This window comes from Indicator indicator, chromosome 13, assembly GCF_027791375.1.
Source record: "Indicator indicator isolate 239-I01 chromosome 13, UM_Iind_1.1, whole genome shotgun sequence".
NCBI classification, from domain to species: Eukaryota; Metazoa; Chordata; class Aves; order Piciformes; family Indicatoridae; genus Indicator; species Indicator indicator.
In genome coordinates this window covers 9,487,582-9,510,686 of record NC_072022.1, presented here as the reverse complement: position 1 = coordinate 9,510,686, position 23,105 = coordinate 9,487,582, and the positions used below count along the sequence as shown (strand labels likewise).

The 23,105-nt window shown below is 51.9% G+C and overlaps 1 protein-coding gene across 1 annotated transcript; it reads right to left on the bottom strand.

The window, feature by feature from the left end:
• Positions 1 to 535: 535 nt before the first annotated feature.
• Positions 536 to 14,365, bottom strand: RARRES1 (retinoic acid receptor responder 1). The gene is made up of 6 exons (XM_054386195.1): positions 14,135 to 14,365; positions 3,927 to 3,989; positions 3,332 to 3,506; positions 2,113 to 2,249; positions 795 to 857; positions 536 to 694 (listed from the first exon to the last, which is right to left on the bottom strand). Exons 1-6 carry the CDS (start codon positions 14,363 to 14,365, stop codon positions 536 to 538), a joined length of 828 nt encoding a protein of 275 aa, XP_054242170.1.
• Positions 14,366 to 23,105: the final 8,740 nt, after the last annotated feature.

The window sequence follows — 23,105 nt, the reverse complement described above, 5'->3', positions numbered from 1 at the left end:
TAAATTTGGGGTCAAGCAGTGCCTTTTAGAGACCAGACACTGGGGAAGGTGTAAATTTGGGGTCAAGCAGTGCCTTTTAGAGACCAGCCACTGGGAGGACATAGAAATTTGGGGACAAAGAGTAGCATCAAGAAAGAAAACCCAACCTTAACCCTGTGTAATGGTATCTGGTTTATTGGAGGTCTAAGATAAAAATCAGCATTTATCCATCCCCCCTCAGAAAAGAGTAAAAGCCCAACTAGAGCAATGTTTTAGTGAGAGATTAATACTTTATCTCCATTTCTGTTTTTAATCCAAATATATTAACTTTGCTTACAAACTGTGTGACACTGAGTAAGGCAGTGACATCAAATCATCCTGTGTGTGTGTCTAGCTAAGTGCAGCAGCAAAGATTTTAGGGAGAAATCCAGAAGGTGTTGCAGTTTGTGATATTCTAAGAATGAATTTCGGGGCCAAAGGGAGTGAAATGTTCCAGGCTGGTTAGCAGGAGGTCTCTAAACATTCCATCTGCTGCCACCAAGCTGAGGAATCCTTCTTAAAGATTCACTGCTCTGTCCTGTAAAATTCCAGCAGCTGATCCAGAGCCCACTCCAGAGCCATCATCCAGCCCCTGATTCTCTGAGGCACAGAAGTATTTCACTTTCAGAGGGCGCCCAGGAAGCCAAGTGAGGCGCATGTGACATGAAATCATCTCCTGGAGAAGGGAAGAGATGGGAAAAATGCAGATTTTCTTTATCACCTTTGTTCCCAATCCTCTGTGGATTATAGGAGGTAGGTCAGGCACCTGCTCTTACCTGTGTTGGGATTTCATGGAGCAGGACAGTGTAGTCAAACTCAATAAATTCATCCTTCCTTATCTGAAGAGAGAAAAATGATCAAGAAGGTGAGACTGAGGAAGTTTGGAGCCTGCTCTGATTTCCCTGAGTGGATATAGCTTGCTTAGGGAGTGAGGTGAACAGAGCCTAAGATGCCTGCAGGGAGATGGTTTTGTGCATGGAGAGACAGGGAATTAGGGACAATTCCTGCCTAACAACCTTGGAAGGTGCTAACTGCGGCAGGGCTCTGCAGGGTGAGTGGGCTCTGACCTGAAACTAGGCTGACTCAGACCCTAAGTCAGGACAACAAAGCTGGGGAAGGGTCTGGAGAACAGGGCTGGTGAGGAGCAGCTGAGGGAGCTGGGGGTGTTCAATCTGGAGAAGAGGAGGCTGAGGGGAGACCTTCTGGCTCTCTGCAACTCCCTGAAAGGAGGTTGGAGCCAGGTGGGGCTTGGTCTCTTTACACTAGTAACAAGTGATAGGACAAGAGGAAATGGCCTCAAGTTGCACCAGTGGACATTTAGGTTGGATGGACATTAGAAGAAACCTCTTCACTGAAAGGGTTCTCAGACTGGCACAGGCTGCTCAGGCAGGTGGTTGAATCCCTGTCCCTGGAGTTTCAAAGAGGCAGGGATGTGTGAGGTGTCCCTGCCCATGGCAGGGGGTTGGAACTGGATGATCCTTGTGGTCCCTTCCAACCCTGACCCTATGATTCTATGGGTTAGCACCAGACTGAGGAGAGTTAGAGCACGGTTGGACCTGATGCTCATAAAGGTCATTTCCAACCCAAACCATTCCATGATTAACTTGAGTTGAATTCTCAAACTGCAGAATCTTACCTGACTGCTAATGTATCCTGCAGAGAAATCTGAGTAACTGGGGAGTAAAAACCAAACAGTGGCTTTAGGATCACAGAGTCAGAGAACTGTTTGGGTTGGAAAAGGCCTCTTGAGTGCAACCATCGACCCAACACCACCATGGGCACTGAACCCTGTCCCCAAGTGCCATGGCCACACCTTTCTTGAACACCTCCAGGGATGGGGACTCCACCACCTCCCTGGGCAGCCTATTCTAATCCCTGACCACTCTTGCAGCAAAGAAATTGTTCCTCATCTCCAACCTAAGCCTCCCCTGGCACAACTTCAGGCCATTTCCTCTCTCCAGTCCCTGATGGAGTTGCTGGTATGGAGAATCATGGGAGGAGCACAGTGCCCATTGCAGCCAGCATGAGCTGTGGGTGGTTGGTTTGTTCTCTGTAGCTCCTGGAACACAGATGTGTGGTTTCCACTTCACTTACCCACTGCTTGGCAGACTTGACTTGTGCCATGAAGTAACCCAAGTTCTCCCTTGACTTCTCCCACATGATGTAACTGCTGCCAGCCACAGCCAGAGCCCAGACAGGCTCCAGGGCAGGTTCAATGTTGCCATAGCTGTCTGCAGGGGAGAAAGGAACACAGAGATGCTTCAGGCTGGTTCTTTAGCAGAGATGATCAACCACGGAGCACTTCTGCCTCATCCCTCCAAGGTGGTACAGCCTTGAACCAGGAGGAGAGTGCCACTGAACCTGCAGTGGTAGGGCAGGCATGGAAGTGTGACAGAGCTGAAACTCTCGGGAGGTGCTGCTCATGTGGTCCCTGCAATGCCCATGATAACAGAAGCATAGATTCATAGAATTATTTTGGTTGGAGGAGACCTTGAGGGTCATCAAGTCCAAGCCTTAGGCCAGCAGGACCAGCTCACCACTGAACCATGGCCCTCAGCACCACACCTGCACAGCTTTGAAACCCCTCCAGGGATGGGCACCCCACCACTGCCCTGGGCAGCCTGGACCAGGCTCTCTTGGGACAGAAATTGTTCCTCATGTCCAACCTAAACCCCCTGGAGCAACTTGAGGCCATTTAGCTCTCGTCCTGTCACTTGCTCCTTCAGAGAAGAGAACAACCCCCACCTGGCTCCAACCTCCGTTCAGGGAGTTGTGGAGAGCCAGAAGGTCTCCCCTCAGCCTCCTCTTCTCCAGGCTGAACAACCCCAGCTCCCTCAGCTACCCTTCTCTGGACCTGCTCCAGCCCCTCAATGTCCTTCTTGGAAGGAAGGGTCCAAAACTGAGGGCAGGATTTGAGGTACATCTTCCCCAGTGCCCAGGTATGGGAGGACAATCCCTGCCCTACTCCTGCTGGCCACACCATTGCTGATCCAAGCCAGGATGCTGGTGGCCTTCTGGGCCACCTGGGCACACTGACTCCTCTCCAGCCACTGCCAGCCAGCACACCTGGGTCTTTCTCTGCTCTGGGCTCTTTCCAGCCACTCTGCCTGGAGGAGTGCCCAGGAGTGCCCACTGCTGGCAAACCCAGCAGGGCTTTGTCTCCCCAGGAAGCACTGGTGAGCTGGGACTGGTTTGCTGGCCCTGTGCTCTTAGGGTCCTGCTGTAAGTTGGTGTCTCCTGTTAAAATGCATCTGTGTCCTTCAGGCAGCTGGGAGGGCAGGTGAAGCAGGGCTGGGCATCTGGAGGAACAAACCTGGAATGTTGCTTGCAGTGATGGGTTTGGTCTGGTGCCTCAGGGTTTGGTAAAGTCTCTTGTCCTCCTCTTGGATTTGTTTCTGGTCCTTGGTGGGTGTGCACTTGATGGTGACCACAGGTGGAGCTGCTTGCTTTGGATACAGCACTGTAGCAAGGCAGCTGCCAGCGTTTTCCTGGAAGAGCAGGATTGGAAACTCAGCACTGGTCAAGATTTTACTTACCAGCAAGGCTCTTAGAGAAGCTCTTGGTAGTAACTCATGATGCATGCATGAGGAGGAGAGTTATGTCTTCATGAGATGCTTTGTATGAGCTGTGGAGGCATCCAGAAACTCTTCAGAAGACACTCAGGTGATCCTCAGAGCAACCATGCCCCATGCTGGACATTCAGGTAAGTCCACTGTGAGAGGTCCATTTACCACAGCACTGGCTTGCAGCTGGTGAAGTCCATCTAACACACACTGGGTACAGGAAAGGCTCTGGGCAACCTGATATAGCTGAGGATGCCCCTGCTTACTGCAGATGACCTTTGGAGGTCCCTTCCAAGCCAGACCATTGTGTGATTCTGTGTGAAAGGTGCAGGAGCAGAAACTCACCCCACTCTGGTAGTCCTCAGCAGTGAACTGCAGGTAATACTTGTGCCCGGAGTCTGGGGTGCTCTGCAAGAGACAAGGGTTCAGCCATCAGGGATAGCTCTAACCTTACAGGCTGCTACAGCTTGAGATGCTCAGAAGGGAAACTGAGGGCACTGTGGTCACCTCGTGGTGCTGAAGAGGGAAACTGAGGGCACTGTGGCCACTCCCAGGGCTGGATTTCACTGCAGAGCACCTCACAGGTGGATTCTCCTCTGGTCTGCCCTCAAACACCACTAATTAAATTGTCCAATCAACCACCTGAGATTCTGCTGGCTAAGGACAGCTTTGCTCATTGGCAGCAGCTGCAGCACCTCTTGGAGCACAAAAGCTTTAGAAATGGACACCACCTTTAGGTACTTTAAAGCAAGGCAAGGAGGGGATTCTGCCCCTCTGCTGTGCTCTGCTGAGACCCTCCCTGCAGTGCTGGGGCAGCTCTGGAGTCCTCAGCACAGACAGGGACCTGTTGGAGCAGGGCCAGAGGAGGCCACAGCAATGCTGGCAGGGCTGGAAGCCCTCTGCTGGGAGCCAGGCTGAGAGAGTTGAGGTTGTGCAGCCTGGAGAGGAGAAGGCTCCAGGGAGAGCTTCTGGTGGCCTTGCAGTGCTGAAAGGAGCTGAGCAGAAAGCTGGGGACAGACTTCTGAGCAGGGCCTGTTGGGACAGGACAAGGGGGGAGGTTTGAACTGAAAGAGGGAGATTCAGACTGGAGAGAAGAAGGAATTTTTTATGCTGAGGGTGGTGAGAGCCTGTCCCAGGTTGCCCAGAGGTGGCAGATGCCTCATGGCTGGAACCATCCCAGGTGAGGTTGTTTGGAGCTGTGAGCCTGCTCTAGCTGCAGCTGTCCCTGCTGGCTGCAGGGGTTGGACTGGGTGACCTTGAGAGGTGCCTTCCCACCCCACCCATTCTATGCATTATCTTGGCTTTGGGGTTTATTTCAGTCTGTCTGGTCTGGTTTCCCCTGCTGCTGACACAAATAGTTCAGTTACATCCTTCTTGGTGTGTGAGATGACAGTGCCCTGGCCCCAAGCAGGCTGAAACAGAAATCCTTTAGAGTGAGGGTGGGGAGACACTGGCACAGGTTGCCCAGGGAGGTTGTGGATGTCCCCTCCCTGGAGGTGTTCAAGGCCAGGCAGGATGAGGCCTTGAGCAAGCTGGGCTGGTGGGAGGTGTCCCTGCCCATGGCAAGGGGGTTGGAACTGGATGATCCTGAAGGTCCCTTCCAACCCAAACTATTCTGTGAGTCATAGAATGCTTGGGGTTGGAAGGGACCTTCAGAGATCAGCTTTTAACATTGAGAAGTATTAATGACCCTGAAAGAGGCTCAGTGTCTGATCCAACAGGGTGAGAGCAGCACCTCATGACAGTATCCTCAATATCTGCTCTTGACTTCATCCACCAGGCTCTTATTTTCCTGCCAACACCTCAAATCCCTTTAGAAATTTTTTTTTTTTTTTTTGAGCAAAGAGTAACAAACAGAGTGGAAAACTTGGGAGCTGCTGAAGCAGTTCCTTGTTTGAATGCCATGAAGTGGTTTTTAATGGCTTGCTCCATTTCCAGGCCCTTCCTCTGATTAAGTCAGCCAGAAATAAATGAAATAAAGAAGGGGGTTTGTGTGATTAATTAGACAAGCTGCCTGATAGCCCAGGCAGGTCACTTCTGGGTCAGGAAGTTTGTTCCTTTTGCATGTCTTAGGTGGTTTAATAATAAATATTTGTCCTTATCATGAACCTCTTCTGGCTCCTGCTGGCTGCTGCCATGGGATTTTGTTGGTACACTCAAGGCCATGTGTACAAACTGCATTTTCTGAGGCACCCTCAGCAGCAGGGGCAGGGAGGGGATTCTGCCCCTCTGCTGAGACCCCTTCCTGCAGTACTGGGACCACTTCTGGAGTCCCCAACATGAGGAAGACCTGGAACTGTCCAGAGAAGGTCCAGAGGAGGCCATAGCAATGCTGGCAGGGCTGGAAGCCCTCTGCTGTGAGGCCAGGCTGAGAGTTGGGGCTGCTCAGCCTGGAGAAGAGAAGGCTCCAGGGAGACCTTAGGGCAGCCCTCCAGTAGCTGAAGGGGGCTACAGGAGAGATGGAGGCATGGAGTGACGGGATGAGGGGTGATGGCTTCAAACTGGAAGAAGTTGGATTTAGAGGAGACATTAGGAGGAAATTCTTCCCCATCAGGGTGGTGAGGCATGGGAACAGGTTGCCCAGAGAGGTTATGGAGGTTCCAAGCCTGGAAGTATTGAAAGCCAGGTTAGAAGTGTCCCTGCAACTTGGCACTTGGAACTAGATGATCTTTAAGGTCCCCTCCAACCCATACCAGTCTGTGGCTCTGTGATTCAAGGAACAGAAGCTGCTCAGAGTCAGTTGCTGCTGTCCAGCCCCAGCACTGCTCTTATGTAATTATGAAATACAATCTCTTCAGATAAAGAGCAGGGGGAAAATTCCTGCTGTTGCCATAAACCTGAAGATTAGAACCCAAAGCAAATGTTGGTTTTGGATTTTTTTTTTTTTTATCTACACTGGAACCTTTCTGTTCTCCTCCTATTAACAACCTCATGTCAGCAACATTTCACTCCCAGAGCAAAGCCACCAGTCCAGCACCTGCCCCCAGACACTGCAGGTAAGAGGACAAATTGCTTTGGTCACTTGCTCTGCTTTATAAACTCCCTGCTTGATGTTTTACCATGAGGTAAGTCTGGACCTGGACCAGAGGGTTGGAGCAGGCTGATCTCTAAGGTCCCTTCCAACCCAAACCATTCAGTGAATCTATGAAGGAAATGGAGGAGATGGAGAGAAGATCTGAGTTCAGACTTTTATCATCTCTTTTTTTCTCTGCCTCCTCACTCTCCCCTTCTCCTGCCCATTTTGTCTACTGGATAAAATGTTGCCCTCAAAATGGCAGAGAAAGGAACATGAGGAGACAAGACTCAGACAGGGAAGAGTAGTCAAAAGTAGCTTTCTGAAGTGCTCAAAGCAGGGTCTTAGCTCTCACCATCATCACTGCACTTCAGTCTAAGCTTCCAGTTGTTGTGAAGCTACCCAAGAGGTGTTAGGGGTTTTGTTTCTAACGTTCCTCTCCTCATCACAGACTCCCATCATGGTGTGGCTGGAAGGGACCTCTGGAGCTCATCCAGTCCAACCCCCTGCTCAAGCAGGGCACCCACAGCAGCTTGCCCAGCAGCACAATGCCCAGAGGGGGTTGGAAGCTCTCCACACAAGGAGACTCCACAACCTCTCTGGGCAGCCTGCTCCAGGCCTCCAGCACCCTCACCACAAAGAACTTTCTCCTCCTGATCAGATGGAACCTCCTGGGTTCCAGTTTGTGCCCACTGCCCCTTGTGCTGTCCCTAGGCACCACTGAGCAGAGTCTTTCCCCATTCCTCAAGTCTCTCTGAAGTAGAGACTCCAATAAGCATCTCCAGAGACTTGTGGAGAAAAGAGGAGACCTTCTGGCTCTCTACAACCTCCCAAAACGAGGCTGGAGCCAGGTGGGGGTCAGTCTCTTGTCCCTAGTAACAAGTGGCAGGACAAGAGACAAGAGGAAATGGCCTCAGGTTGAACCAGAGGAGGTTTAGGTTGGACATGAGGAACAATTTCTTCCCCAAAAAGGGTTGCCAAGGCCTGGTTCAGGTTGCCCAGACAGTGGTGGAGTCCCCATCCCTGGAGAGGTTTCAAAGCTGTGTAGATGTGATGCTTAGGGACATGGTTTGGTGGTGAGCTGGGTTAAGGGTTGGACTGGATGATCTGTTCCAACCACAATGGGTTAGCAGCAGAGTTGGTAGTGCTGGGTTAATGGTTGGCATTGAAGACCTTACAATTCTTTTCCAGCCTAACCAATGCCATGCCTCTTATGCTGTTCTGCTCCCAGTATTATTTGTTCTTGCATTGCTGTCACCTGTTCTGTCTGCTGAAGAAAAAAAACAATTTTATGGCTGTGATAAATCTGAGAAGCCTAATCAGAGCCTGCCAGACTATCTCAGCAGTTTCATTGCTTGATATCAAGCCCTAATGAAGAAACAATCAATTGGAAGTTCTCTAAACTAATTATACAGCCTTTGGTTCTTCTCAGTGGGTGGCTATCCAAAAGCTTCCTGACTAATGGCTGGGTAAATACCCACTTCCAAGAACAGAAAGAACCTTGTGTGATCTGTTTAAAGTAGATATTCCCTCTCCAACTGGACCACAGCAGAGCTTCCAAGAGGTGCTACACAGCTTAAACAGATTTTCAGGCTGGGTGTGCAGAACAGAGGGCTTCCTTTGATCTTAGCAGGCAGCAGGGACATTTGGCAGAGGATCATTTTAACTTGACCAAAGCATTTCTAGTCTCAAAGCAAACCATCCCTTTTATTTCCACTCTTAATTCCCACTAGTATCCCAAAACGTAAAGCCTGTAAAGTCTTCTTGCAGTGTGTTAGTTAAATCAGAGCTGGGGAGTCTGTGACATCTCCCAACAAGGGCTGGCTGAAAGCAGTCCAAAAGAGAAGAAAACAAGTGAGTAATTCATTTTTTTCCACTGAAGGAGGTGGGTCACGAGATTCTTTGATTTCCAGCCTCAAAATTAATGGAACTTCCCTGACAGAAAGGCCAGAAGAGCATTTTAAGAGCAGTTCCATTCCAGGCTCCAAAGGAGGTGGTTTCACAATTGGTTTTCTCTACTCTGACTCCACATGGGCATGGGAAGGGATGAGCCCCCTCTCACACCTCACTGGAGGCTTCCATCTCTTCTCCTCGGTGTTTCCCCTCCCTATGACCACTCTTTGGTCACTGATCAGGCTGCTGGCACTCCTGAGACAGGAATGAGAGGTGTCCTTGTGGAGCTTGCCCAGAGGGTTCTCCCCTCCCAGCCCTGCCACCATCCAGCTCAGGTAGCCTGTGGCATCCAGAGGTGTTGCAGCCAGGTGAGCTCTTGGGCTGCCCCAAGTAGGAGGGAAAAGCCAGCAGAGATGCTGAGGGGCCTGGAGCATCTCTGTCAGGAGGAAAGGCTGAGAGCCCTGGGGCTGGAGGAGAGCAGCCCCAGAGGAGATCTGATCAATGCTCAGCAAGAGCTAAAGGCTGGGGGGGGGGGGGGCAAGAGAGTGGGGCCAGACTCTTGTCAGGGACAGGACAAGAGGCAGTGGGCACAAAGTGGACAGCTTGCTGTGGGAAAGTGCAGCATCAGTGTTTGGAAAGTTTCTCTCCTGATTTCTAGGCTTTCCAGCTGGCACACACTAAGGCTTCTCAGAAATCTATTTTGAAGTGCAAGTGTCAAGAAGTCCATGAGACACCTGCCGCTTTTTCCTGGAAGATGTTCCAGCTAAAGCCCACAGAGATGAGAAGGGACAACAAAAAAGAAAACTGCAGCATGAGGAAAGGTAGCAATTATTGTATGTGTGCCTCATCTTTTGGGGCTGTTGATTAACAGCCAGCAGCCAAGAAGGCCACCAGCATCCTGGCTTGGATCAGCAATGGTGTGGCCAGCAGGACCAGGGAAGTGATTCTCCCCCTGCATTCAGCACTGTGTGAGGCCACACTTCGAGAACTGCCTTCAGTCTTGGGCCCCTCACTCCAAGAAGGACACTGAGGGGCTGGAGCAGGTCTAGAGAAGGGTTTAGACCTGGTGAAGGGTTTGGAGAAAAGGGCTGGTGAGGAGCAGCTGAGGGAGCTGAGGTTGTTCAGTCTGGGGAAGAGGAGGCTGAAGGGAGGCCTCCTGGCTCTCTACAGCTCCCTGAAAGGAGGCTGGAGTGAGGTGGGGGTTGGGCTCTTCTCTCTAGTTACAGTCACAGGAGAAGAGGAAATGGCCTCAAGTTGCACCAGGGGAAATTTAGGTTGGACATTAGAAGAAACTTCTTGACTGAAAAGGTTCTCCAACACTGGCACAGGCTACCCAGGGAGGTGGTTGAATCCCCATCCCTGGAGGGGATGAAAAGAGAACAGAGATGTGGTGCTGAGGGATGTGGGTTGGCACCAGACTGAGGAGAGTTAGAGGAGGGGTGGAACTGATGATCTTAAAGAGCTTTTGCAACTGAAAAGATTATGTGGCTCTGTACCTGTTTGCTGCCAGCAGAGAAAGGCACTAAAATCCCATTGTACCTGAACTTCCAAGGTGCTTCCCAGCTAGCAGAGTCACCCCACTGGTGACTCTCTTCAGTCCCTTTCCTAATGACCACAGTTCCACTGGCTAGTGGGCTAACAATGTCAGTTTTGAGAGACAGTGCTCGTGATGAAACTCCATCACAAACTGCTCCTGTTTTAATAGCTGCAGGAATACACCAGCCCACAGCAAAACCACCTTCTTATGACAAGTAAGAGAACAAAAACCCACCCCAAACCCCAACAGTTCTGTCTCTTTCATTCACCAAGTGCAGCCCATTCCTTCCAGGAAATTCTTATGTTTTTACAGTGGAGGACAGGAAAGAAGGAAGTCACCAGGTCCAGTGCATTTCTCCTCTTGTTTTCACAGACCTTGCAGAAGGGGGGGGGGGGGGGGAGAAAGGGGGAAATAAACTGCAGAAAGTGGTTACAGCAAGCTGCAGCACTGAGTCCTGTGAGGAAATAATGAAGCATTCCACTTCTCTATAATTAATCCATTTTTTCCTTCCCTATATTAAAAGAGTGGTGGCTGATATTGTGTGGGGAAAAAAAAAAAATCTCTTTCCCTCCCCACTATCAAAATTGCCTCAAAAATACTCTGGGGTTAGAAAGAGGATCTGCACCAAGCAACTCCCTTACTTGTGAGGTAGTAGACAAGAGGAGGAAAATGATATCCTAGGTGGCATCCAGAGGGGTGTGGGCAGCAGGGCCAGAGAGGGTATTCTGCCCCTTGACTCTGCTCTGCTCAGACCTCACCTCCAATCCTGCCTCCAGCTCTGGTGTCCCCAGCAGAAGAAGGACACAGAGCTGCTGGAGAGAGTCCAGAGGAGGCCACAAAGATGCTCCAAGGGCTGGAGCAGCTCTGCTGTGAGGCCAGGCTGAGGCAGCTGGGGGTGTGCAGCCTGGAGAGGAGAAGACTCCAGGGGGACCTCAGAGCTGCCTGCCAGGACCTGAAGGGCTCCTGCAGGAAGGCTGCAGAGGGACTTTTGCTGAGGGGGTCTAGAGACAGGCCAAGGGGCAATGGTTTGAAGCTGAGGCAGAGCAGGGGTAGAGTGGAGCTGAGGAAGAAGTTGTTGAGCAGGAGGGTGGTGAGACTCTGGCACAGGCTGCCCAGGGAGGCTGTGGCTGCCTCCTTGCTGGGGGTGCTGAAGGCCAGGCTGGATGAGACCTTGATCAGCTGAGTCTGGCTGAGAGGTGTCCCTGGGCATGGTGGGAAGCTTGGAGCAGATATATCTGAAGTCCCTTCCAACCTGAGCCATTCTGTGATTCTATGAAGAGCAGTTTCCAGCAGCACACAGAGCTTCCAGAGGCCCTGCTGGTGTGCTGAAGAGGCACAAGCATTTGTGTGTGTGAATTTATCCGTCTGTACAGAAAGATTTACTGAAGTATTTACATAACTATTGGTATCAGTAAATACAGAAGAAGCCCTTGCAGGTTTCAGGAGAAGAACAGGTTTCACATTGGTTTGGAACCACAGTCAAATGGGATCTCTGGAAAAGCTTGAGGCTCAAGGTCACTCTTGGAAGGACCACAACAGCACAACCTAAATATTTTAGGCTGACTTGGAGCTTCTTGCTTGAAAGGGAAGACTTCACCCTGCACCATCTTATTCTCAGTTCTAGGAGTGAGGGCCTGGATTGAAGAAGCCATGCAGATGCTGAAGGATAAATGTAAGATCTCCTTTTCAGCTGCCAGAGCTGTGAAAAGGGTCCAGTGGATTCCAGTGCCATGTTTGGCACTGACTGGGACTCCAAAAGAACCAGTCTTGCCTTAGGGAGCATGCCCAGCACTAGCCTGAGGGGAAGACCAGTTTTAAATCCCATCCTCTGTGACAGCTTAGACCCTCCTCAGCTCTCCAGGAACACAGTGCTTTCCTTCCAGGAGCTACAGCCTTGGACAAATGTTTTGCCTGTTCTCTTACTCTCAGAACCTGAGTTAGCTGTAAAAGAAGCCTAAATCCATGGCTGGGGGAAGAGAGCTGCATGGCACAGTGCTTGCAGGCACAGGTACACCAGGCATGCCCTGGGCACTACCTTGAGCATCCCCTAGCAAGCTCTCTGTGGTGGGAAAACCCTGCCCCTGTAGCTGTGTCTATTTCAGACTCCTGCCCCTTTTCTGTCACCTCCATTGGACATCTTTTTGGCATGCTTTCTGATGGGAACTGCACCACCTTCCCTTAAAGCTCTTGGTCTCCAGAGGCAGAAATCCAAGTCCTGTCCATCCCTACTTGCACAAAGTACATGATCTTTCCAGAAGTGATTCTGCTGAAGATACTTCCTTGCCAAACCGTTCCCTTTCCATCATGTGCCTGCCACATGCCTCAGATTCCCCTTTCCCTTATCTGTGCTGTGCTGCTTTTGATACCAGGACAACCTCAACATCCATAAAGGGATGCTGGGCTTGGATTTGAGAGAGATTTAAATCATTACTAAGTTAACAACTTTTCTAGGTAGGTCTCTACTCCCCTCTGAGGGGAGCCTGGTATCCCAAGCCCACTGAAAAAGGAGAACGTGGGACAGCAGCTCCTTGAGAGCACCTGGGTGTCCCAAACCCCCTGAGGAAAAGGTGGTGGGACAGCAGCTTTTGGAGGAGACCTTGGTGTCCTGAACTCCATGAGGGAAGAAGCAGTGGGACAGCAGCTCTCAGAGGGGACCCAAGTGTCCCAGATTCCTGAGTGAAGGAGTGGTGGGACAACAGCTTTCAGAAGGTACTTGGGATACCCAGGTCCCTAAGGAAAGGAGCGGTGGGACAGCAGCTTTCAGAAGGTACTTGGGACAGCCAGGTCCCTAAGAAAGGAGTGGTGGGACAGCAGCTTTCAGAAGGTACTTGGGATACCCAGGTCCCTAAGAAAGGAGTGGTGGGACAGCAGCTTTCAGAAGGTACTTGGGATACCCAGGTCCCTAAGAAAGGAGTGGTGGGACAGCAGCTTTCAGAAGGTACTTGGGATACCCAGGTCCCTAAGAAAGGAGTGGTGGGACAGCAGCTTTCAGAAGGTACTTGGGATACCCAGGTCCCTAAGAAAGGAGCGGTGCGACAGCAGCTTTCAGAAGGCACCTGGGATACCCAGGTCCCTAAGAAAGGAGTGGTGGGACAGCAGCTTTCAGAAGGCACCTGGGATACCCAGGTCCCTAAGAAAGGAGCGGTGGGACAGCAGCTTTCAGAAGGTACTTGGGATACCCAGGTCCCTAAGAAAGGAGTGGTGGGACAGCAGCTTTCAGAAGGCACCTGGGATACCCAGGTCCCTAACAAAGGAGCGGTGGGACAGCAGCTTTCAGAAGGTACTTGGGATACCCAGGTCCCTAAGAAAGGAGTGGTGGGACAGCAGCTTTCAGAAGGTACTTGGGATACCCAGGTCCCTAAGAAAGGAGCGGTGCGACAGCAGCTTTCAGAAGGCACCTGGGATACCCAGGTCCCTAAGAAAGGAGTGGTGGGACAGCAGCTTTCAGAAGGCACCTGGGATACCCAGGTCCCTAAGAAAGGAGCGGTGGGACAGCAGCTTTCAGAAGGTACTTGGGATACCCAGGTCCCTAAGAAAGGAGTGGTGGGACAGCAGCTTTCAGAAGGCACCTGGGATACCCAGGTCCCTAACAAAGGAGCGGTGGGACAGCAGCTTTCAGAAGGTACTTGGGATACCCAGGTCCCTAAGAAAGGAGTGGTGGGACAGCAGCTTTCAGAAGGTACTTGGGATACCCAGGTTCCTAAGAAAGGAGTGGTGGGACAGCAGCTTTCAGAAGGTACTTGGGATACCCAGGTCCCTAACAAAGGAGCGGTGGGACAGCAGCTTTCAGAAGGCACCTGGGATACCCAGGTCCCTAAGGAAAGGAGCGGTGGGACAGCAGCTTTCAGAGACGACCTGGCTGCCCTGAACCTCATGAAGGACGGGACAGCAGCGCCCTGAGAGGAGCCGTCGCCCCGAAGCCCGTTCGAGGCGGTGGGCAGCAGCCCCCCGAGCAAGCCGTGCAGGCGCTCGGTGCCTGCGCCCGCAGCCCAGCCCAGCCCAGCCCAGCGCCGCACCGCCGCAAACTGCACTCTTCCCAGCGCCACTTCACGGGCGGCTCAGGACCACCCTAACCCCCAGGCCGCCCGTTCCGGCGGCTCCCCCCTTTACCTTGACCGTGGCCTTGCGGAGCTGCCCCAGCGCCCGCAGCGCCGCGGGAGAGGCGCTCTGGAAGTTGAGGTACTGCAGAGCCACCCGCGCCGCCCCCGCCGCCCGCCGGCTGCCGGCGCCCAGCTCCTGCTCGCTGCCCTCCCGAGCAGCCGCTCCCGCCGGCTGCAGCGGGCTCAGGAGGAAAAGGAGGAGGAGGAAGGCGGCGGGAGACGCGGCGCTGAGCCCCTGCATGATGGTGCGGAGAGGCTACCAGCGACCCGGGCGGCTCCGCACTGAGGTGGACGCTTCGCAGCGCCGCTACTAATAGCCGGAGCCCGGCCCGCCGCCTGCCGCCGCCCTCCGCCGCCCGTGCCCGGCCAAACTCCGCGCTCCTGGCTACTCCCCTGCCCCTCGGCCCTCCCACCGCCTGCGCCTTGGCCGGCACAGGAGAGGTGTGAAGCGAGCTGGGGTGCTGAGGGGAGCCACAGGGCTTGAGGGGTACCGAGGGTTGTCTGAGGGGAGCCGGAGGGCTCGAGGGGCGTTGAGGGGCACCAGAGGAGTCTAAGGGGCGCTGGGGGTTCTGGTTGGAGCTGAGGGCACTTGAGAAGGGCTGGAGGTTGTCTCAGGAGTGCTGAAGGGGCTTGTGCGGTGGCAAGGGTTGTCTGAGGGGACCTGGAGGTGCTTAAGGGGAGCCAAGGGTTATCTGAGGGGAGCTGAAGGGGGCTTGTGGGGTGCCAGGGGGTTGTCTGAGGGGACCCAGGAGTGCTCAAGGAATGGTTGAGGGGTGCCCCAGAGACTTAAGGGATGCTGGGGGTTGTCTGAGGGCAGCTGAGGGGGCTTGAGGAGGGCTGCAGGTTGTCTGAGAGGAGCCAGAAGGTTGAGGTGTGGCAAGGGTTGTCTGAGGGGAGCTGAGGGCACTCGAGGGGGGCCAAGGGTTGTCTGAGGGGAGTCTGGCTGAGGGCCACCCCTGTGATCCCCCAGACAACCACCAGCCCCCCGAGGCAGGAGAGGTGTCCGTGTGAGCTGTGAGACAGACCTGCAGTTCCAATAACACATCAGAACCAACGCAGGCAGTCATGTGGAACCCCCCAGAATCTCCTCCTGAGTGGGATGGCAGCTCAACACTTCTGCAAAGCAAGCAGGCTCGCTCAGGCAGAGACAAGCTTTCCTCAGGACACAGCTGAAACGCTCCCCAAACTGTGCAGGAGCAGAAGGAAGCATTCCTCCCCTGTGAAGTTCTTTGGAACCAGTATGGTCCTATCTCTCAGAGTGTAAAGAGAATGAACTGAGACAGCACCCTGGCAGCCACGTTCCTTCAGGATGATTTTGAGGACAGAAGTGGGTTTGCTGCTTTGCTGCTTCTGGAATCACAGAATGCCGAGGTGCAGGGGATCTCTCCCACCTTGTTTTGGAGAGGCTGAATGGTGTATAAATGTACAAGACTGCAATACTGCCTCCAGTTCTGGTGTCCCCAGCAGAAGGAGGACACAGAGCTGTTGGAGAGAGTCCAGGGGAAGCCACAAAGATGATCCAAGGGCTGGAGCAGCTCTGCTGTGAGGCCAGGCTGAGGCAGCTGGGGGTGTGCAGCCTGGAGAGGAGAAGGCTCCAGGGGGACCTTAGAGCTGCCTGCCAGGACCTGAAGGGATCCTGCAGGAAGGCTGCAGAGGGACTTTTGCTGAGGGGGTCTAGAGACAGGCCAAGGGGCAATGGTTTGAAGCTGAGGCAGTGCAGGGGTAGAGTGGAGCTGAGGAAGAAGTTGTTGAGCAGGAGGGTGGTGAGACTCTGGCACAGGCTGCCCAGGGAGGCTGTGGCTGCCTCCTTGCTGGGGGTGCTGAAGGCCAGGCTGGATGAGACCTTGATCAGCTGAGTCTGGCTGAGAGGTGTCCCTGGGCATGGTGGGGAGGTTGGAGCAGATGAGCTCTGAGCTCCCTTCCAACCTGAGCCATTCTGTGATTCCTGGGTTAAAAGTGCTTGAGGGTTTTTTACTGACTCAAGCAGATGGGTGCTCCTGTCTGCAGCTGGGAGTCTATTTTTATGCTCCTGCAGTATCTCAGAACTCTGATTAAAGCCTCGAACTGTCTTTCATGAAGCATTAAGTTGCCTTTATCACTGTGCTGCTGTTTCAGAGAACTTGAAATTCAGTGTTTTCCAGGCTTTCCTAAGTAAGGGAAAGAATTGCAACACCAAAAGCATAACAGCTTTCTTTATTACACCATTTTCTGTGCCACCCAGCTTCCTTCAGCTTGCCCTGACTTCTGCTGGAGATGATGATTGTCCTTCCTCACATTCCCTGGCAGGCTGTTTCTTTTCTTTTCATTGGGGCAGCAGATGCCAATGTTGTTCCTCTCTTTTTTTTGCCTTCCCACAAACCATGTGTTGGTTCTGTTTTGTCCCTTCTGCAGCTTGCTTTATTCCTTTTTGGTTGCTGGTTAACCAATCCTTGGTTACAAACTCTGAAGGGCCTCAAGAGAAATGGGCTGTGTTTGGAGTGGAAGTGTAGGATGAAGACAGAGAGAGGGGCTTGGGCCAAGAGCTTGTCTAGCACAGCATCCTTCAGCAGTGACTTTGCTTGGTGGTGACCGTAAGAAGGGGGCAGGAACGGGTGATGCTTCCTGGGAACAGTCTCTCAGCTTCCCACCACATCTGGCTCTGAGACAACAGAGCTCTTCTCTGAGTGGTTAGTAACCTTCAGTGCATTTCTGCTCTGCACTGCCCATGTCAGGCCCTGAAAACACCTTCATCACATCTTTATGTTTTCTGACTCTACTTCCATCCTGATGTAGTGATTGGAGGACCATAGAGTCATAGACTGGGTTGGGTTGGAAAGCACCTTTCAAGGTCACCCAGTCCAGCCCCCCTGCAGCCAGCAGGGACAGCTGCAGCTAGAGCAGGTTGCTCACAGCTCCAACCAACCTCACCTGGGATGGTTCCAGCCATGGGGCTTCTCCCACCTCTCTGGGCAACCTGGGACAGGCTTTCACCACCCTCAGCATAAAAAATTCCTTCTCTCCAGGCTAAACCTCCCTCTTTCAGTTCAAACCCTCCCCCCTTGTCCTGTCCCAACAGGCCCTGATCAGAAGTCTGTCCCCAGCTTTCTGCTCAGCTCCTTTCAGCACTGCCAGGCCACCAGAAGCTCTCCCTGGAGCCTTCTCCTCTCCAGGCTGCACAACCTCAACTCTCTCAGCCTGGCCTCCCAGCAGAGGGCTTCCAGCCCTGCCAGCATTGCTGTGGCCTCCTCTGGCCCTGCTCCAACAGGTCCCTGTCTGTGCTGAGGACTCCAGAGCTGCCCCAGCACTGCAGGGAGGGTCTCAGCAGAGCACAGCAGAGGGGCAGAATCCCCTCCCTGCCCCTGCTGCCCACCCTGCTGGGGATCAGCTGAGGACAGGCTGGGGCTGGGCTGGCAGTGCACAGTGCCAGCTCATGTCCAGCTGAGTGTCCTGATGTCTGAGCTGTAAAATCCCTGAACAGAACTGGTTCTCTTCTGGCCCAGCTCCTGGTGTCTGAGATCTAAAATCACTGAACTGCTTCTCTTCTAGCCCAGCTCCTGGTGTCTGAGGTCTAAAATCACTGAACTGCTTCTCTTCTAGCCCAGCTCCCAGTGTCTGAGCTGCCAGGCTTTGACCCCATCCATGACTTTCCATGCACTTCCTTTTCCCTCTGGCGTTCTCCTCCTTTTCCTGCTTTCTCAGCATCACTGTTGGTGATATGGCTGTTTCCTTCCTCTTGAGTGCAACAAAGAGCAACCCAGACCCGAGGGTCAGTGTGACAAGGACAGAGAAGCTGTGTCACCAAGCAGGGACAATTCCATGGCAACTTCCTAGCCTGCTGCAGAGGTTGTGTTGCTATAATTTGCTGTCGCTCCAATGTGACTCTGACTTTACAGAGCATTTTGACCTGGGGAAACTAAGGAGCCCAAATACTGTACAGGTCCAGGTCAGGGCTGGGAGGATGTTCCTATGTGTCAACAAACACAGGAATCTGCAGCTCCCAGGGCAGCTAGAAAAGGAACTGATTTAAAATCCTGATTTTATGTGGCTCTTGAAAGCTTCTTCTTCTAAGAACCAGGCCTGAAGTGAAGCTGCTTTGCCTCAAGTTCTTATGTGACAGTAAAGCTCCACAACATGGAACATCTGAAGAAAAGGAAGTGAAGAGAGTGATTTAACCTGAAGTGACAGGAATATTGGTAAGAAATTCTCTGCAGTGAGGGTGAGGAGACACTGGAACAGGTTGCCCAGGGAGGCTGTGGATGCCATGTGTTCAAGGCCAGGCTGGATGAGCCCCTGAGCAAGCTGGGCTGGTGGGAGGTGTCCCTGCTGACTGCAGGGAGGTTGGACTGGATGATCTTGAAGGTCCCTTCCAACCCAACCCATTCCATGAATCCATGAAACATTCCAGTTCAGCAGAAGGTGCTGTGTGTAGGTCTGGCCCTTCTAGGATATCTTTTTCCCTCTCATCCCAGTTTAACACAGTTCAGCCCCAGAGAGAGGATGGAGGTGATGTAACTTAAATGTTATTAAGCTTCTCATCCTCTTCTCTGTTCTTCAGCAAACTAAATTGTGCCTAATTTCCAGGTTCATAGATTCATAGAATGGTTTGGGTTGGAAAGGACCTTCAAGATCATAAAGAATTTCTTTCTAATCTCCAGTCTCTATCTCCCCTCTCCCAGCTCAAAGCCATTCTCCCTCGTCCTGTCACTCCCAGTCCTTGTCAAAAGTCTCTCCCCAGCTCTCCTGGAGCCCCTTCAGGTACTAGTAGGAAGGCTGCTCTAAGGTCTCCCTGGAGCTTTCTCTTCTGCAGCCTGTCCCCATAGGGGAGGTTCTGCATCCCTCTGATCATCTTCATGTCCTCCTCTGGATCCTCTCCAGCAGCTCCAGGTCCTTGTGCTGGGAGCACCAGAGCTGGAGGCAGTGCTGCAGGTGGGGTCTGAGCAGAGCAGAGGGGCAGAATCCCCTCCCTGTGCTGCTCTCTCCCTGCTCTGGATGCAGCTCAGCACACAGCTGGGCTGCCAGGGACCATTGCTGGCTCCTGGGGAGTTTGTCACCAACTGACACCCCCAAGGCCTTCTCCTCAGCACTGCTCTTGAGCCACTCCTTGCCCAGCCTGGATTTGTGCTTGGGATTGCCCCAAGGTTGTGGGACTGCTTGCATCAAGCTGATGTCACAGCTGACTAGGGCCCTTTAGAGATGGAAATGGAAGGTTTGCTGCAGGCAGCTGGTCTGAAAAAAAGAACCCAAAACATTCCTTGGTTTTCATTTTCTTGCCATCTCATTTCATACATCAAATACTTGCTCACAGGCCAGTTAGTCCTCATTTGTTTCCTATTTGCAGGCTATTTCTATATCCTTTGTAAGCACTTTACAACAGCCCTCCCTGGCTCCTAATCACCACCAGATGACTGTAAAATCATCCAATCAATTTGGGCAAACTGCACTTGATTTGCTTTTGTTACTTGTCCAGTTCTAACTTCAGCAGCTTGCTGGAGTTCAAGCCAAACTCTGTTACTTGATTTTTAAGTGAATTCTTGAATTCTTCTATGGATTTACATTTTTGTGTGTTTTTTTTAAACCATCATCAATAACCAAAGCTTGATTTTATTCCCAAGAATTCATCACAAGAGCTCATTTTTCCCTGTCCTTAAGTCTCCAGATCTGTTGCTGGATAAATCAGGCTGGGAACAGATGATTTTCTGTAGCATTGCTGGAGCACAGGCATAAAAAATAAAAAATGGATGTTTGGTTTACTCTAGCTGCTTGCTTTTTTTTTTTTTTTCCTTTCCCCTGGTTTTGAAGGCTTTTGACTATTTTTAAATCCTTCTGGTTATGGACAGGATTGGTTTTGAAAGTCAAACATCAATCTTCAGTGCCAGCAGGGACAGATGCTGGATTTTCCCCCTGGATTTGATATCTGTGACTCTTCTCTAGGCTGGGCAACCCCAACTCTCTGAGCCTGCCAGATCTATTCACTGAACAGTGACATTTATTTGAAGCAAGGGCAGTAAATCATTGCAGATTGTTATCATTCTAACATTAAAAGGAGACATTATTAAAAAAAATAAAGAACATTTTGACAACCTATTTGGATAACTTTGGGTTCTGGAACAGGTATGGAATGAAGAAATCTTAGTTTATAGACTGGTCCCAGCAAACAAATCCTTTACATGCCCAGTGAGATATAATCAAGCAGAGCCAGGAATAAACATCAAGCAATAAATGATAGAATCCTAGAATGGCTTAGGTTGGAAGGGACCTCAGAGATCATCTGCTCCAACCTCTGCTGTGAGGCCAGGCTGAGGCAGCTGGGGGTGTTCAGCCTCCAGAAGAGAAGGCTCCAGGGGGACCTCAGAGCTGCCTGCCAGGACCTGAAGGGATCCTGCAGGAAGGCTGCAGAGAGACTTTTGCTGAGGGGGTCTAGAGACAGCCCAAGGGGCAATGGTTTGAAGCTGAGGCAGAGAAGGGTTGGAGTGGAGCTGAGGAAGAAGTGTGAGGGTGGTGAGACTCTGACACAGTCTGCCCAAGGAGGATGTAGCTGCCTCCTGCCTGGGGGTGTTCAAAGCCAGGCTGGATGAGGCCTTGAGCAGCTGAGTTTAATTCAGAGGCAGATGGCAGGGGGGTTGGAGTAGATGATCTCTGAGGTCCCTTCCAACCTGAGCCATTGTATGATTCTCTGATTTTCCTCCTAGCAGATGCAGATGGCTGGAAGTCATAACCCCTTGTGTCCCTCACACAAGCTACTTTAATTTGTTTGTGGCTAGCATTTACTTCTAGCTGCCAGCAATAAAACCCCCTCTGGGAACAGCAGTTTTTTGGCACTGGTTTTATCAAGGCTCAATATATGTCACTGTGAGACAGTTCTTGCAACAGGACAATGGCTTTGGAGGTGTTTTGTTGTGCAATGTTTGCACAAGGCATTAAATATTTGAACAACAAAGGGGTGACGTCTCCAGGTGGGGCCAAAGGGGTGAATTCTAACCCCAAACTCCCCAGCATTGTATCACAAAGCATCTTTTTCCCAAGGTGACGTGGATGAAAGGATCCAGAGAAGGAACAGTTGAGAGGAAACACATTTCCCACCTCTTGCTCACTACAGCCTCCCTTTTGCCCTCTCCTTTGTCAATGCTTTTCTCTCTCTCAGCAACCACTTCCAAGGCTTTGGTCTCCCTCCACAGAATGTGGGTGCTGAGCTGTGGGGTCCAATGGTTCGTGGACCCCAAAAGCCAAAAAGGGGAGAAAAAATGGGAGAAAGCAAACCTGGGGGCACCTCTACACTGCCACACCCAAAATGTGATCCTAATAGACTTTTTTTAAATTTTTTTTTTTTTAATGCATTAATAAGAGTTTGCACAACAGGTCAAGGGAAGTTCTCCTCCTTGTCTGCTCTGCCCTAATAAGGCCACATCTGGATTACTGGGTCCAGTTCTGGGCTCCCCAGTTCAAGAGAGAAAAAGAACTACTGGAGAGAGTCCAGCAGCCTACAGGAGAGCTGGAGAGGGACTTTTTCCTAAGGCATGTAGTGACAGGGTGAGGGGTGATGGCTTCAGACTGGAAGAGAGATGAGACATTAGGAGAAAATTCTTTCCCATGAGGGTGGTGAGGCACTGGAACAGGTTGTCCTGAGAAGCTGTGGAGGCTCCAAGGCTGAATGTGTCAAAGTCAGGTTGGATGGGGCCCTGAGCAGCCTGCTCTAGTAGGAGGTGCCCCAACCCATGGCAGGGGTTTGGAACTGGATGATCTTTGAGGTCCCTTCCAACCCAAACCAGTTTGTGACTCTGATTTTGAAGCGCTGAAAGCTCAAGTGAAAAAAGCAATTGGTGAAGAAGAGTAGAGGAGTTAGGGTTAGGGTTAGGGTTAGGGTTAGGGTTAGGGTTAGCCATCTTCAGCAACACTAATTCCAGCTGGAGAGAGTGCAAGGAGAAAACTTCTTCAGCTCTCATTGCTTTGAAGTTTAAGGGAGCTTGTGTAAGCTGGCAAACCTCCAGTGCTGCCCAGTGCTGCTGCAGGGAGGAAGCTGCCTGCTCGGGTGCTCACCTCTCACCGTGCACCTTGTGACAGGGAGCATTAATGGGAAGCGTTTTTCCTTCATATAAAGATGCTGAAGGGAAATTTGCCATGACAGCAGTGGCCCTCTTAGTGTAGCTCAGGAGATGGCACTCTGGGACATGGACTAGTGCTCACGGAGCTGTTCGGTAGAGGGTTGGATCCAGAAGGCCAAGGGCAGCCTGGGCTGCATCCAAAGCAGCATTGCCAGAGATCCAAAGAGGTGATTCTGCCACTTTGCTCTGCTCTGCTGAGACCTCACCTGGAGTACTGTATCCAGCTCTGGAGCCCTCAACACAGCAAGGACATGGAGCTGATGGAGCAGGTCCAGAGGAGGGCCACAAAAATGCTCAGGGGGTTGGAGCAGCTCAGCTGTGAGGCCAGGCTGAGGGAGCTGGGGGTGTTCAGCCTGGAGAGGAGAAGGCTCCAGGGAGACCTAATAGCAGCCTGCCAGGACCTGAAGGGGGCTCCAAGAAGGATGGAGAGGGACAGGACCAGGGGCAATGGCTTTAAGCTGGAGAAGAGCAGATTGAGATTGGATGTGAGGAACAAGTTCTTCACTGTGAGGGTGGTAAAACACTGGAACAGGTTGCCCAGGGAGGTGGTTGAGGAGGAGGTGAATATCTCCTACCCTGGAGATATTCAAGGTGAGGCTCAACAGGGCTCTGGGCAGCCTGATGTAGTTGGGGATGTCCCTGCTGACTGTGGGGAGGTTGGACTGGATGAGCTTTGGAGGTCCCTCCCAGCCCAGCCCATTCTATGATTCTCTGATCTTAGGGGGCTTCTCCAACTTTAATGATTCTATGGTAGAGTGCTTTGGGTTGGAAGGGCCCTTTAAAGGTCTTTTAGTTCAACTCCAGACATCTATGCCCAGCTCCAGCACAAACCACAGAGCTATTCTGGGGAGGTTTGGGGTTTGTTTGCATTTCTAGATCCTGACATGATGGCACTGAGCAGTC

Excerpts from the sequence above, each read along its gene's own strand:
- RARRES1 (XM_054386195.1), bottom strand. The coding sequence starts at position 14,365 with ATGCAGGGGCTCAGCGCCGCGTCTCCCGCCGCCTTCCTCCTCCTCCTT. Across the intron at positions 3,990-14,134 it reads TCCGCAAGGCCACGGTCAAG|AGCACCCCAGACTCCGGGCA; the intron begins GTAAAGGGGGGA and ends TGTCTCTTGCAG. Across the intron at positions 3,507-3,926 it reads CTGAGGACTACCAGAGTGGG|GAAAACGCTGGCAGCTGCCT; the intron begins GTGAGTTTCTGC and ends CTGCTCTTCCAG.